The sequence below is a fragment of the Mesoplodon mirus genome (assembly GCF_964341445.2).
Source record: "Mesoplodon mirus genome assembly, chromosome: 7".
Classification (NCBI taxonomy): Eukaryota; Metazoa; Chordata; class Mammalia; order Artiodactyla; family Ziphiidae; genus Mesoplodon; species Mesoplodon mirus.
This window is the reverse complement of record NC_138983.1, coordinates 17424336-17441147: the sequence shown is the minus strand read 5'-3', so window position 1 is coordinate 17441147 and position 16812 is coordinate 17424336. Positions and strand designations below refer to the sequence as shown.

The 16812-nt window shown below is 36.2% G+C and overlaps 1 protein-coding gene across 2 annotated transcripts in view; it reads left to right on the top strand.

Moving 5' to 3' along the window:
• The window catches only part of API5 (apoptosis inhibitor 5), a 37853-nt gene extending 21318 nt beyond the window's left edge, over positions 1 to 16535 (top strand). The window contains exons 9-14 of one of the 2 annotated variants that reach the window (XM_082629090.1): positions 4124 to 4305; positions 5588 to 5681; positions 6725 to 6781; positions 9123 to 9199; positions 9723 to 9859; positions 14394 to 16535. In XM_082629090.1, coding sequence (XP_082485216.1) covers positions 4124 to 4305; positions 5588 to 5681; positions 6725 to 6781; positions 9123 to 9199; positions 9723 to 9859; positions 14394 to 14416 — 570 coding nt within the window. In that variant the 3' untranslated portion in view covers positions 14417 to 16535. Of the gene's footprint in view, positions 1 to 4123; positions 4306 to 5587; positions 5682 to 6724; positions 6782 to 9122; positions 9200 to 9722; positions 9860 to 14388 lie in introns of both variants that reach the window. The other variant, XM_082629089.1, reaches the window with a different exon arrangement.
• Positions 16536 to 16812: the final 277 nt, after the last annotated feature.

Below are 16812 nucleotides of genomic sequence, written 5' to 3'. Positions count from 1 at the left end.
TAAATGTTTGCACCAGATCACCATCAAGGTTACTGCTCAAGGCCAAATGGCTTTAGCAACCTGGAAATAAAGTCATTAATCATAATTGTGGAGAAAATAGGCCATCTTTTTTTGTTTTTAATTGGAGTATAATTGCTTTACAATGTTGTGTTCATTTCCACTGTACAATGAAGTGAATAAGCTATATGTATACATAAAACCCCTCCCTCTTGGACCTCCCTACCAACGCCCCCATCCCACCTGTCTAAGTCATCACAGAGCACTGAGCTGAGCTCCCTGTGCTATACAGCAGGTTCCCACTAGCTATCTCTTCTACATATGGTAGTGTTATTTATGTCAAACCTAATCTCCCAATTCGTCCCACCCTTCCCTTACCCACCATGTCCACGTGTCTGTTCTCTACCTCTGCATCTCTATTCCTGCCCTACAAATAGGTTCATCTGTACCATTTTTCTGGATTCCACATATATGCGTTAGTATATGACATTTGTTTTTCTCTTTCTGGCTAACTTGACTTTGTATGACAGACTCTATCTAGGTCCATCCACCTCACTACAAGTAACTCAATTTCGTTTCTTTTTATGGCTGAGTAATATTCCCTTGTATATATGTGCTACACCTTTATCCATTCATCTGTCGATGGACACTTAGGTTGCTTCCATGTCCTGGCTGTTTTAAATAGTGCTGCAGTGAAAATTGTGGTATTAGAGAAATGATTAGTGATGTTGAGCATTCTTTCATGTGTTTGTTGGCAATCTGTATGGAGAAATGTCTGTTTAGGTCTTCTGCCTATTTTTGGATTGGGTTGTTTGTTTTTTTGATGTTGAGCTGTATGAACTGCTTGTATATTTTGGAGATTAATCTTTTGTCATTTGCTTTGTTTGCAAATATTTTCTGCCATTCTGAGGGGTGTCTTTTCGTCTTGCTTATGTTTTCCTTTGCTGTGCAAAAGCTTTTAAGTTTCATTAGGTCTCATTTGTTTATTTTCATTTTTATTTCCATTACTCTAGGAGGTGGGTCAAAAAGGATCTTGCTGTGATTTATGTCATAGAGTGTTCTGCCTGTGTTTTCCTCTAAGTTTTATAGTATCTGGCCTTACATTTAGGTCTTTAATCCATTTTGAGTTTTTTTTTTTTTTTTTGCGGTACGTGGGCCTCTCACTGTTGTGGCCTCTCCCGTGGCAGAGCACAGGCTCCAGACGCGCAGGCTCAGCAGCCATGGCTCACGGGCCTAGCTGCTCTATGGCATGTGGGATCTTCCCGGACCGGGGCACGAACCCGCGTCCCCTGCATCGGCAGGCAGACTCCCAACCACTGCGCCACCAGGGAAGCCCTGAGTTTATTTTTATGTATAGTATTAGGAAGTGTTCTGATTTCATTCTTTTACATGTAGCTGTCCAGTTTTCCCAGCACCACTTATTGAAGAGGCTGTCTTTTCTCTGTTGTATATTTTTGCCTCCTTTGTCAAAGATAAGGGGACCATATGTGTGTGGGTTTATCTCTGGGCTTTCTGTACTGTTCCATTGATCTATATTTCTGTTTTTGTGCCAGTACCATACTGTCTTGATTACTGTCTCTTTGTAGTATAAACTGAAGTCCGGGAGCCTGATTCCTCCAGCTCCATTTTTCTTTCTCAAGATTGCTTTGGCTATTCAGGGTCTTTTGTGTTTCCATACAAATTGTAAAATTTTTTGTTCTAGTTCTGTGAACAGTGCCATTGGTAGTTTGATAGGGATTGCATTGAACCTGTAGATTGCTTTGGGTAGTAGAGTCATTTTCACAGTGTTGATTCTTCCAATCCAAGAACACTGTATATCTCTTCATTTGTTTGTATCATCTTTAATTTCTTCCATCAGTGTCTTATAGTTTTCTGCATACAGGTCTTTTGTCTCCTTAGGTAGATTTATTCCTAGATATTTTATTCTTTTTGTTGCAGTGGTAAATGGGAATGTTTCCTTAATTTCTCTTTCAGATTTTTTGTTTTTAGTGTTTGGAATGCAAGAGATTTCTGTGCATTAATTTTGTATCCTGCTACTTTACAAAATTCATTGATTAGATCTAGTAGTTTTCTGGTAGCATCTTTAGGATTCTCTATGTACAGTATCATGTCATCTGCAGACAGTGAAAGTTTTACTTTTTCTTTTCTGATTTGAATCCCTATTATTTCTTTTTCTTCTCTGATTGCCGTGGCTAAAACTTCCAAAACTGCCCCTATCTCTTGTCTTTTTGATGATGACCATTCTAACAGGTATGAGCCAATATCTCATTGTGGTTTTAATTTGCATTTCCCTAATGACTAGCGATGTTGAGCATCTTTTCATGTGCTTGTTGGCCTTTCATATATCTTCTTTGGAGAAATGTCTGTTAAAGTTCTTTTGTCCATTTTTTGATTGGATTATTTAGTTTTTTGCTATTGGGCTGTATGTGTACTTACATATTTTGGATATTAACCCCATGTCAGATAAATAGTTTGCAAATATATTTTTCCATTTCACAGGTTATCTTTTCACTTTGCTATATAGAAGCTTTTTAATTTGATGTAGTCCCATTTGTTTTTTTATTTTGTGGCTTGTGATTTAGGTGTCATATCCAAAAATCATTTCCATGACCCACATCAAGGAGCTTTATTCCTATGTTTTCTTCAAGGAATTTCATGGTTTCAGGTCTTACACTTAAGTCTTTAATCCATTTCAACTTAATTTTTGTGAGTGGTGTAAGATACGGGTCCAGTTTCATTCTTTTACATATACATATCTAGTTTCCCAGCACCATCTACTGAAGAGACTGTCTTTTCTCCATTGAATATCCTGGCTCCCTTGTCAAATATTAGTTGACCGTCTATGCTTGGGTGTATTTCTGGGCTCTTGATTCTGTTCCATTGGTCTGTTTCTCTTTTTTTATACCAGTACTATACTGTTTTGATGACTGTAACTTTATAGCCTAGCTTGAAATCAGGAAGTGTGATGCCTGTTGCTTTGTTCTTTCTCAGGATTTCTTTGGCTATTTGGGGTCTTTTCTGGTTCCATATAACTTTTAGGAGTATTTTTTCTAGGAGCATCAACTTTTTTTTTGTTTTAAGTGTAGTTGATTTACAATGTTGTATTAGTTTCTGGTGTACAGCAGAGTGATCCAGTTATATATGTTCTTTTTCGTATTCTTTTCCATTATGGTTTATTATAAGATATTGAATATAGTTCCCTGCTATATGGTAGGATCTTGCTGTTTATCTTAATTTTATATATAGTAGTTTGTATTGCTAATCCCAAACTCCTTATTTATCCCTCCCCCTCCTTTCCCCTTTGGTAACCATAAGTTTATTTTCTATTTCTGTGAGTCTGTTTCTGTTTTGTAAATAAGTTCATTTGTATCATATTTTAGATTCCACATATAAGTGACATTATATTTGTTTTTCTGTCTGACATACTTCATGTGGTATTAACGGTTATCTCTAGGTCCATCCATGTTGCTGCAAATGGCATTATTGCATCCATTTTTATGGTTGAGTCGTATTCCATTGTGTTTGTGTGTATGTTTGTGTGTGTACATATATATATATATACCACATCTTTATCCATTCATCTGTTGATGGACATTAAGGTTGCTTCCATATCTTGGCTATTGTAAATAGTGCTGCTATGAACATTGGGGTGCATGTATCTTTTTGAATTAGATTTTTCTCTGGATATATGCCCAGGAGTGGGATTGTTGGATCATATGGTAGCTCTATTTTTAGTTTTTTAAGGAACCTCCATACTGTTTTAAGAACATCAGCTTTTGATGTCAAACCCAGGTTGAATCCTGCCTCTTCAGCTTATTAACTTTGGGAAACTTACCTAAGCTCTCAGAACATCAGTTGGTTCATCTGCCTGGTACCTAATAAATGTCAGTCACTTCCACGTCATTAGTAGTGGTAGTAGTAGCGGCTATACTATAGGTTAATATGGAATGTTGAGAGGCTGGGTTATTGATCCAGTATGTAAAAGGGATATCTTACTTAAATTTCTGATCTTGGCAGTTTTTAATGCTTCATGTCTTAAAAGCGTGCCTTATAATTACTTGAGTATATGCTTATAATTAGAGTGTCTAGAGCAGATTGCATACACCTCTCTATTTTCCTCTCTTAGGAGTATATGCCTCTCCCTCCAGAAGAAGCAGAAAACGGGGAGAACGCTGGTAATGAAGAACCCAAGCTGCAGTTCAGTTATGTGGAATGTTTGTTGTATAGCTTTCACCAGTTGGGCCGAAAACTTCCAGATTTCTTAACAGCCAAGCTGAATGCAGAAAAGCTCAAAGATTTCAAAATAAGGTGATGTATGATTGAAGTGGCCAGTCTTTGACAAAGGTGAAAGCTACCTTGAAGCTCCCTACGTTTTGTTTTCATTTTATAAGAGCTTTTTCCCCACCCTGCCTTACTGCAGTGCAAAAGAATGGAAGATCCACAGAACAGGAATGTATATAAACATACAACTATTGTGGCATAGCAAATGCATGGGAGAAGATGACCTTTTTCAAAAATGGACTCTGGCTCTCCCTACTTGCTTCATGATCTTGGGCAGGTTCCCTAACCTCTCTAACACCCCAAATTGTCCTCAGCTGTTAAATTTATTGATAATAGTACCTGCCTTACAGAGTTGTGAGAATTAAATGAGACAATGGATGAAAAGCTTTAAGCACAATGCCTGGCACATAGTGGGTAGTCAGTAAACTGTATCTGCTATTACTATCTTATAGTGTTATTAATATCGTACAGTGCAGCTGGAGGACCAGCACTGGAGAAATCAATATAAGTCATTTTCCTGAAGATACTTTGTATTAAATCATTGCATGAACAAATTCACATCCTAAGTTTTGAGATGCTTGGCCACTGTATCATCTGTTATTGTCCTCTATGCTTTTGTAAGGCAGAGGTTTAATACTTGGTGAAACATTTGACCAGAAGCAGGCATCTTAGGAAATTACTCTGAAAGTGAAAAAAACAGCGATGCCACGTTGTTAAGCAGAGTTCCTAGAAGTCAGCAGGATGGAGTTACGGTACAACCTTTCTTCACATATTACCTGGGAACAAATTTGAAAAAGCGATTACTCAACATCCTTTGCAAAGTCTGCAGTTTTGTTTTATTTTTAAACTGGACCCTAAGGTGCAAATGGGTCAAACACTGTCCCTCCTTAACAGGTAAACATAGAGATTAAGTGACTTGTCTATGTCACTTGACCTTCATTTGGCTAGTGGAAGAGAAGAACCCAGGCCACCTGATTCTAGTCCATGGCTCTTGGTTGTTTCTAATTTAGACACATGCCTTGCAGGTTAACATAACAAGCTTCCTTAGCACAGTGCCAGAAGTGTTTCCCTTGCCAGGTTGAGTGTGGATCTATTCCAATTTTTGACAAAGAAAAACTGCTTTTATTTTACTTCTTTGTGTATCTCTTATGATCATACATTGATAATTAAAAGAAAGTCCCCCTCAAAATTTACTCTTTATTGGCAAAGGTCATTTAGCTGTAGTATTCTTTGAATTTAAAAACAAAGTTGAGGTATAAAAGCAAAGTTGAGTGATGATTTGTTAATTAGCAAATACTTCTTCATTTAGGCTGCAGTACTTTGCACGGGGCCTGCAGGTGTATATCAGACAACTTCGCTTGGCTCTCCAGGGTAAAACAGGCGAGGCCTTAAAAACAGAAGAGGTAAGAATACTCAGTTACATCTTGTTGGGAAATTTTTATAATAGCCACCATTTATTACAAATTCAGACTGAATTCATATATTGAAATGTAACATTCGACTTTATTTGAAGGATGATACAACTCTAAGTTGAAGATACAATGTTAGAAAACTACATATTTAGTTATATGCTAAGTTATATAGGAAACTTTATCACTGTTGAAATGTCTTGAATGTTTCCAGTGTTTGTGAACAATGTTATCAAATGTTGATGCATACCAGTCTTTCACTAGGGTCTCATTAGCAGCACATTTTGTTTAAATATTTGATTAGCAATTGTGATATTTTTAATTTCACCTTTTTGAAGCCCAAATATTAGTTTACATTAGAAAAAAATATTAGGGCTTCCCTGGTGGCGCAGTGGTTGAGAGTCCGCCTGCAGATGCAGGGGACGCAGGTTCGTGCCCCGGTCCGGGAGGATCCCACATGCCGCAGAGCGGCTGGACCCGTGAGCCATGGCCGCTGGGCCTGCGCGTCCGGAGCCTGTGCTCCGCATCGGGAGAGGCCACAACAGTGAGAGGCCCACGTACAGAAAAAAAAAAAAATTTAAACTGCCAATTCTATACCAAACTATATGTGTTTATGTTGGGATTTTTGGTTTCCCCTGATCTCATCTATTTTGATCAATCTTCATCTTGGTCCTAATAAAATATTTTAGGTTTTCATTGTGTCTTCCTGTAACATAAACTGATATTTTTTTTAAAACAACTGCTATGTGCCCGTGACCTGTCCCTTACTCGTTTTTCAAGTAAATTGTAGATATAACACTTAAATGTTCTAACCTGTTAAGGGAAGATAAAGATTATTTGCTTTCTTTGCCATCTCTGCACTTGTTTAGAGTCAAGAAGTAGGATTGAGCATTATCAGTAAATATAAACCAAGGAATTCTCTAACTGTAGAAATGATTCTGAAAGAGAAGTGGAATTATTCCAAGTTCTATACGGGAATGAAATACACATCATGAAAGTTATTGGCATTTTAACTTAATTTTGTTTTCCTTTTGCAGAACAAGATTAAAGTTGTTGCATTGAAAATAACAAATAATATCAATGTTTTAATCAAGGTAAGTCTTCCTTTCTTATCAAGTCATCCCAGCCAGCTAGAAAGTTAGTGCAAGAGGTTTTCCATATGTCTTTACGTCTGCAATGGTACTGGTTAAGGAAAGACGCCATTACGTTCCAGACATTTGGCCTTTTAAAGCTTTATGCCTTTTATAACACCGAGTGATGTTTTTGTAGCTATTAAAGAATAATACATTGTTTTATTTATTTAAAAGTTATTGCAGAAGATACTGCAAACAAAGGGAGGCATGCAGAGTTCTTCTGACCCAGAGCATTGGAGCAGATACATTTAGACTCAGAAATTTCACTGACTTAAGTTCTTGTAGTCTTAATACTATCAGGTCCTTTTGAATGACCAATAAAACCCTGCTTTGCTTACACTAAGAATGAACAGTCTTATGTGGCACATGAAATATTGTCCTGTGGTCTTTTCTGTTAACTTGTCTATGTAATAAATTGAGAGTTTTCTATACTTACCATTAAGCCATAAATATCCTTCAGTTCTGTTTACCCTCCCCAAGTATCTGTTAGCCTAAACAAAAAACTAATAACCTGAGAGGACAAAAAAGGAATCACAGCAAAGTAGCCATCATTTGATATTGTAAGTTAACAGTACTGTTATAAGTTGATAGTATTGTAGCCAGATGGGAGAAAGAAATATTTGTAACCCTTATAGCACAAAGCCTAACAGCTACAAAATCAGGGCTAGTGATATGCCTTAAAACTAATCTGGTAAAAATCCCATGGAATACTTACTTTTTATCAGAAGAGAAAGGGAAGCTTTTCAGAGAAAACAGTGAGACATTGAGGGATGAGTATCATTGCCAACAGGAAAAGTGAAAAGGCATTAAAAACAGAAGAGGTAAGAATACTGACTCTCATCTCAAAGAAAATTTTTATCATAGCCACCATTTATTTCAAATCTTAAATAATTTCAAATGGTAGATTAATAAATTAAAATGTGAGATTTGACTTTATTTGAACTGATGCTATAAGTCAAAGTTGAAGATATACTATGATGTTAAGAACATTTTAAACTTATCAAATACTACGACCCAACACATGGAGATGAGACAGTTTCCTGTTCAGGAAACCATAGTGATTTAAAGATGACGGCAGTAGGAAGTTGCATGGGGAAGAATGATGAATAGGGTCAGTAACCAATGTGTAGGGAACCTGACCAAAAAATTCTGAAATATTTTTTTAATACGACATAATCAATTCTTTGTTTTAGGGAAATCACAAGAAAAACTGGTGTGCTTTGGTCCATCCATGGCATCTGCTTGCAATCTTTAGTTCCTACCTAACCAGACGCATCTAATTCCAAAATTTACCTTCACTTCTATTTCAATGAATCCACAAACTATACTCCAGTTTCCCATTGTCACCTGAGATTTAACACGTTTAAAATTGAAGACTTCCCCCTTCTCCTTCCTGTTGACACTTTCTTAATAAATAACATTATTACATGCTAAATCACTCCAGCTAGAAACCTCAAGCATTTTTGTTTCAAAGGACTTTATATTGACTAATTCCCTGCATTCATCTGGTACCCTGGACTTAAGTTTTATATAGTAGGAGGTGATTTTTATTCACATATTCATTTTAACTGTGAAAGAAACTTAGTTCACTTTTATCAGATTTTGCCTGTATATAAAAATTAGAGTAAAACTGGTAAGAAATGTTAGGTAAAATACCAAGAATAAATATATTTAGAAATTCATTCATAGTTTTGAGGGTATTATGAGGTTAGATCATTTCAGTTCTGGATTATGTTAACATTTAAATTCAGCAAATATTTGCATTACCATATATTAATAATTTAGTACTTAAATCTTGTGGGTTTTTTCCTTATTGGTAATATATAGATATTTGAGGGGAAGAAAAACGTGATTAGCCAGACCTTTAGTTTTGTTCTAGTTTTGAACCACTTAAAAACCTGCAAAAGCAAATGCAGAATGCACCATTGTATCTTTCTTAAAGCACGTCAGTGACTGCACCTGTGCAAAAGAAACTACTTGTGGATTTGATTAAAGTTGATAAATATTGATATTTTTGTCCTATAACTTGAAATGACATTTGAAAAAAGTTAGCTGCAGTTTCTTAAGTGATGTGTGCAAAATAACACTGAAGTAATAGATGGAATTTGTAAACAAAATTGTCCTTGTTTACTCTTCTCTTGCAGTTTACTTTTTAGGTTATTATTTTAGTCATCAGCACAAAAGCAAGAAGGATAAATTAGTTTCCCTTCCTAAAATTAAAATGTGTCTCCCTGTTTCCTACCCTTACCACCACTCCCTGCACCACCAAACACATTAGAAATCTCTAATTTTGTCTCTTCAGGATCTCTTCCACATTCCTCCTTCTTATAAGAGCACAGTAACATTATCCTGGAAACCTGTACAGAAGGTTGAAATTGGGTAAGAAACATATTTAAAGGGATTAAAGTGTTCTAATATTTGATTTACAAATACGAAAAAATCTGAATTCAGATTTTACATTTCTTGTACAAAATGGTACGTTATTAGTGAAATGATTCTTAATAAGATGTTAAGCTATGATTATTAGAAGCATGACTTAAAATATAAAATCTAATCTAGTATTTATAAAATAAACTGGTAGAATACAACTCTGGAATTTTCAAACCTTTGTCCATATTGCTGTAACTTAATAAGACTTTCCTGACAAGTTTTATAAAATGAGTCACTTGTGTATAATCTATGAAGCTACATATTTCAGATTGTTGTAAAGCCTTGTAAATGCCCCTCTGACAATGTCTGCATAACTAAAGCACAGTTAATTTGATGACATCAGAATGTTATTTTCTTTTTTCTGATGTGACTGTCATCTTTCGGATGTCTTTTGTAACAGATATAATAAATATATTGATAGCCTCTGGTATAAAAGAATTTTTTTTAATTGCTGTTCTTCCTACCATTATAGGCAAAAGAGAGCCAATGAAGATACAACTTCAGGCTCACCACCCAAGAAATCTTCAGCAGGACCAAAAAGGGATGCCAGGCAGATTTATAATCCTCCTAGTGGGAAATATAGCAGCAATTTGGGCAACTTTAATTATGGTGAGCGTTTCCGTTTGGGTACAAGCAATATGAGAGATTAAGCAGAAATTGTGTTGTACTTGATTTTAATTACTAATTAAATAGAGTCTCATAGTTCTTTCAGGTGACTTTTCGAGTTAGTTTGGGGAACCTGAACTGTTGGGGAAACAACTTAACCCATTCCTTTCTGACTCACCCGTGTGGGCTCACTGAATTGAGCATGTAACACTGAGAACCTGAAAAATGTGCCTCTTGTATTCAGAGGAGCCAACAGGAAAAAAAAAGAAGGAAGATGGCATGAACCATCTATTCCTGGTTTTCCCTGTTTTAGCTTCAAGGCAAGACGTTTTGTGCACTCTCCCTCAAGAATGTATATAGCTCCCATTCTTGGCAGATGTGGTAGGCAAGACGTTTTGTACACTCTCCCTCAAGAATGTATATAGCTCCCATTCTTGGCAGATGTGGTATTAATGATCCTTCTTGGACCTTATCAGCCCACTGCTTGTCCTCCCATCTTCTGCACTACTTCAAAAGGAGAAGTTCTAGAAGGTAGAGGCAGATGTTAAAGCATCATCTAGCAAAGAAGATGTGTCCTGTTGCAGTCTCCCCCACTGCCCAGAGTGCAGTCCTCCTTTCAACTTTAGACATTAGTGCAAGGAGAGCTTCCCACTAGTCCAGTCTCTCCCAGGGCTGTTGAATCAGAAGTGAAGTTTGTCTCACTGGCTTATAAAGAAAAATGGACAAAAATTTCACTGACTCAGATCCTTAATCTTGCTTAAGAAGACCAGGTTTAATATTCAAAACCAAACATACTTGTGATTGGTCTTGGTTACCAAGCAGAATTGATTCTGCAGTAATTATTCCCAAAAAAGTACATTCTGAAGAATATGCTCTCTATAATTGTTTCCAGGGTGAGATGATTGTGACGTTAAGTAAATTCCTCCTACGATAGCTAAATTCCTCTAATATCTGAGCAAACAGATTATAGAAAGCCAATTTTAGATTGTGAAATGAACCCTTCTACTCCAGTCAGACTCTTTGAGACAACTTCAGTGTAGAAAAGATCACTGAACTCTTTTCCTTATATAATAATAAGTAAATGTGCATCTCTTAGCTTCTTTTCCTACCTGAAATAAAGGGATAGCGTAGAGCTTAAAAACTTCAAAAAATATTTGCAAAAGCATTTTGTAAATGGAAAAGATTCTGTTACTTCATTGCACCAAATATTGTTCTCTGTCATTTGTTATGATTTAATGTGGTGTTTATCAAAACCATTCTTAAAATCAACTATTCTCTCAGATTCTATCTTCATTTGATATAGATGAAAGTAATCAAGAGGTATGGCAATATATAGAGAATTAAATTGTATTTATTTTCACTTAGGCAAGTCAGTTACTCTGAGCCCTGTGAAATTCATTACCTGTGTGATAGGGAGAATCAGATGATGTGATGCATGTGGAAAAGAGATGTGAAAAATGCAAAGCCTTAGGTTGTATGTGATTTTTTTAAAATTATCAATGTGAAAAAAATAAGCAGTTTTACTCAGGACAAATATCCAGGGAATTCCCTGGCAGTCCAGTGGCTAGGATTCCACACTTTCACTTCCGGGGGGTTCGATCCCTGGTCAGGGAACTAAGATCCCACAAGCTGCATGGTGTGGCCAAGAAAAAAAATAACCAGGAGTCACAACTTGAGTTGTTCCGTAGTCCTCAAAGTAACAGAATGGCAAAACAGACAAAACTGTTGCCTTTTGTGTCTGGTATTACTGTACTTTAATATTCCTATAGGGGTGAACCTTGTAATTGGAGTGCTTGTCATAAATTGAATTACAAAGCAAACTAAACTCTGATTGTTCTTATTGGAAAGTAGGAACAAAATTTTTGCTAGTACTTTTATTTTGGGGAGTTGAATGTGTCAGATTGTAAGTATTCTCATAGTAACAATTCAGAGAGTTTCCCTGGATTTCTTTCACCCATTCGGTTGAAAACAGTTCTTGGTACTATAGATGAGAATTGGTGGACCAATCTACCTCAAATTTTTTCTACCTTTTTTATGTCCTTTCCTTAGGGAACTGACGGTGGGTCAGGAAGAAAGAGGGACTGTTGGCTTTTTTTCGTGGGATGTCAGAGTTGTCTCAAAGTTGGAGGGAAAAAATGTTCTGTGTTCTTGAGTCTTTAATACATAGATTTTATTACCTACATTTGGCAAAACCATCATAATTCCACTTTTCTATATCAGCCAAGCTCAATTTTATTTTTCCAAGGAAGACTGGTTGCATGGGGGGTTTTTTTTGTTTTGTTTTTAAAGAGTCATACACACTGAAGGGTTGGGAAATTTACTCCTTTTGTGTTATAGGGAACCAGGCAATACTAATATTGCTCTTATTACAATGAACAAGTCTACTGCAAAGAAAATAGATTGTGCCAGTGTCATGGGCCTGAACTTGTTCACTACAGAGAAGGAGCCAGAATTTGTGATTGTTCTTTGAGTCCATGTAGGCATACTTAGACTTTTTTCCTTATCCAAGTTCATCACTTTACTAACCAATGTCTCTGTTATTTGCTTTATCAAATGGCGTTTGTTCCCGTAACTTAGTTCAGCTTCCTGGTGCATTTTCAGTCAAATTATTTGCAAACATATACCCATGTTTAGTTTTCCTTCGTGCAGAACAGAGTTCCCTGGTAACCCACAAGTACTAATTCTACGTTTTGTGACTTGTATCCTTCAACTTTTACCTTTTTAGAATATAAAAATAATTTTTAAAGTATAATTTTAACTGTAAGCAGTGTTAGTAAGCTTGAAATCATTGAAAGGATCATTAAAGTGCAGAATAGTCCCTCAGGATGAAGAAAAAAGAAAGTTTGGTGACTCCCTGTACTGTAGAAATGGCTGCCTCGGTTGCAGATCAGAAAGAAATAGCCAATATAGAAGAGACAATCACAGCAAATAATACCTTCATATTATGTATTTAATATACTTATTAGATATACTGAACAATTGAGGGTAACTGAGTTCTTCATATTACAGTTGATTGAAAAACAAGTGAAAGGGTAGATTTTAGTAGTCTGTTAGCTTATAGCTAATAATGATAGCTATGGGGGTGTTGATTTGTTAAGTGTGTCGATGTAAACTGAGAAATGAAGGTTTTATAATGAGTATGATAGGGGGAAAATATGCAGACATCTGCATGGGTAAAGCCAAGTCTTAAACAGTCAAAAATGCAGGAGTTACAGCATCAAGAAGTTGCTGTATTAAGGTTGCTATGCTCCCAGAATGCACCACAGTCATTGCATCTGTCACTGGGAGTATCTTACCCACAGACGACCTCTGATTTTCTGAACGTGTTGGCTCACGATGGTTTCATTGAAACAGTTTGCATACCAATCAACTTAGAAAACTGTGTCATGACATGAGAGGTGACTTTGAATCAGATTCTGTTCTGTTACACAGGTAAATGTTGGCTAAGCTGGGGAAAGGTCTAGTTAGTTTTCTAACTCAAGAGTTTCTGGAGGGGAAAAAAAAAAGAAGAAATCAAAACATCCCCCAAATACAGTAACTATATTTCTAGCCATAATGGCAAAAAATGGATTACAACACTGACTTATAGGAATTTTTCAAGCCTCCAATATAATGGATCAAAAATGGCAATACCAGATTCTTTTTATTGCTCCTAACAAGATTGCTGCAATGAGCAAGTTTGAAAAGTTCCAATGAGGAGATTCTCTCTCCAGAATTAGAAGTTTGAGACTTACTTATACATGATGAAAAGTCCTGCCTTGCTGATAACTTCAATCAGTTTTCTTCACTGGAAAGACTCCCTTGAGGAATATTTCTCTGGAGCTGTAAAACAGACTGACCAACAAATCAAGGACTCAATCTACCATATGACACAAGTAACTTGATTTTCCAGCAAAAGATATCCTTAATTTACATCAGTAACCCAAACACTGTAATATATACATATCACCTTTTTGGCAGCACTCTGAGCAGCTCATACATAGCTGAAAAAGCAGTGAGGAAAGCCGTCAGAATTTGTATCAACATTATTTTGAAATATGGTGAGCAAAACAAATTGCCTATTTGTTGCATTTGAAAGGTACATTTCTCATTCTAGCCTGATTTTTCAGAATTGATCATTGATAGTCTAAGATATTTTACATATATGGCACTAACTTTTGAAGGCCAGTGGCTTTAATTCCATATTAAGTATAGAAATTTTTCTGGTTTCATTAATTATCTTTGGTAGTGATAGACCCCAAAATAAAGAACTAACAATGTAGTTATAACATCGTGACCTTGAAATATCTTTATTAATGGGATACATTTAATTGAGTACCTACTATGAATGTAGGCACCTTGCGATATGTGCTTTGGCATATGTGATGCCCTGGTTTTATGTAAAGATTGAATTTGTAGATGGACTAGCAGAATACCGATGCTCTTTGTATAGAGCCTACTGCTACATTCAGAGCTGCGAGCTACATTACTTCTGTGTGTGCTGTCCCGTGAAGTCCTGAACAAGACCTAAACCCTTGTTCGCTTTTTCGTAGAGCAGAGAGGAGCCTTCAGGGGAAGTAGAGGTGGCCGAGGTTGGGGAGCACGAGGAAATCGTAGTCGGGGAAGACTCTACTGAATGAGAAGTCACAGTCTTCAGCATTGTCTTGAGCTTAATATACTTAAATTCTACTACTCTACTCATTGGATTGCCGGGGATGTCCCTTTAAAAAGACTGCTGCCTTCAGCTAAAAACTTAATGTTCTTTATACCTTTGTATGTATGATCTACTTTTGTAACAGACCATGGTTGTGTCCAAGGTAAAACCGCAGCGATATTTTTGGATGCTTTGTCTGCAGTCTTGACTTGTTTTTGCAATATCACCATTATTCAGACTTCATATTGTGAATCTTTTAAACATCTTGATAATTTGTTATTGAGAGCTATTCAAATCTAAAATGTAATAATTCAGTCTAGTTCTGATAACTGGTAAAGATCATCAGTTCTGAAAGGTTACTGACTTTCCTGTCCTCTCTATCTTCCCCCCAGCCAACATATGGAGAAGAGTAATGGTCAGTCTTAACATTTTATTTTCATTGTTATTTAATAAAGCCGCTAGGCAATGGTGCAGCATTCCTGGCTTCTGTCAGTAAAGCAAAATACTTACCAGCTTTCTTAAAATGTAGAAATGACATTACATTTTTAGGAGGAAGTAAGTTGCTTTGCACTGCTTACTTAACTCTTCTCCATATGTTGTGATATAAATCTTTGAATATGGGATCTTACTATTTGCATAGAAATGTGTATGTATAATATACATACATACATGAGCATATATCTGTGTATGTGTGTGTGTGTGTGTGTGTATATACATATATATGCATGCTGCGAAACTTGACTACACAACATAAGTCATTTTTTAAAATTCCAGGAACGGGTAGTCTTTGACACGGTGAATATCCTTTTGAGGCTGAATCCATTATTAACTGGTTATCTAGGTTTTCCTTCCAGTAGTGAGGGCTTTTGAGTCAGTTGCACTTACATGATTATTGTTATTTAAAACTAAAAATAAAGTCTGCATTTTCAAAGATAAATTTGGAGATCCCTTTTGGAGAAGTACAGCCAGAATATTGAATCTGATGTACATATAGGTTTCTACAGGATGAGATAGAATAATTTAGAATTTGGGGATTTGATAACCAGGGCAGCCCAGAAAAAGTGACTTGGTAACATGGTATACCAGTAAGTAAGGGATGCTCTCTCAGTTTGCTTTTGCCACTTTCAAGATTTTAACTTCTCAGGTTATTAATCAAAATTATTGTATAAGTTAGTCAATAGAGTCTTTAGGTTAAAACAACAGATGGGGGGTTTGTGGAGTGTTTAATGTCATGGGCATTTTTAGTAGCATAGGCCCTTTGCTCTGCATTTGAATGTTTCATATATTTTTGTTCCACAGTTAATCTTCCCTCCCCAAGTGTGCTATTCAAATCCAATGCCTGAGTGACATTTTCTAGTAGTTTGACATTTTTTGAGGCATAGTTTGTGATTCCAATACAGGTGTCTTCATTACTGTTACCTCTATATTGGGGGGATAGGCAAAACCCCTTTGTTAGAATTACTGCACATGTGTATGGGGAAAATATTTTTTGAAGACTAGAATGGTACAAGTGAGCAAAAGAACTTGGTCAGCTTGACTATGGAGTGGTGGCAATAATCTCTAAACATTCCAAAAGACAGTGAGCTGAACCTAAGCTCCCTTGGAATCTGAGCAGACACAGGAACATGGAATTGCCATGTGAAAACTGTGACCAGGTAGCCTGGACCTCAACGGCAGGTCAGCCAGTGGCCTAAAGCCATTTCAAGTATAGATGCTCTTTTGGGACTACAGTTATATAAATTTGAACATTAAGTGTAATTTTTCCTCTTTTTCTTTTTAATATTTGTAAACTCAAAGCTGAGCAGAAGTGACTTTACTTTCTAAAGTTTGATATTAAGTTGACTGTGTTCCTTCCTTTACCACCTCATTGTTCCCCTTCCCTTTCCTAAGGCAATAGTGCACAACTTAGGTTATTTCTGCTTCAAAACTTTGAACGAAAAACTTCATGCCACGAATTTTTTTTCTTTTGCAAGACACCTGTATATCCCCTTGTTCAAATGTAAATGTTCCCTTATGCTTTTGAAATAAAGTTCCTTTTGTAATTTTGTTTTGTGTCTTGTGTTATGATTATAACTTCAGATTTTTGGATATTCATTAAACATTTATTCATTGCTTCTCAAGTGCCAAACAGTGTGTTAGACCATGAAAATATAAAGATGGACAAAATACCGCTCTGCTTTCAAGGGTTCAGTATTGCAAGTTATCTTTCATTTTCAACCTTTTGGATTTATTTTTAGAAGCTAATACCCTTCTGAAAAAAGGATTTGGTTCTTTCTGTCAAAGCAAAACATCAGATACTTGCCAAATCATTATGAAATAATTT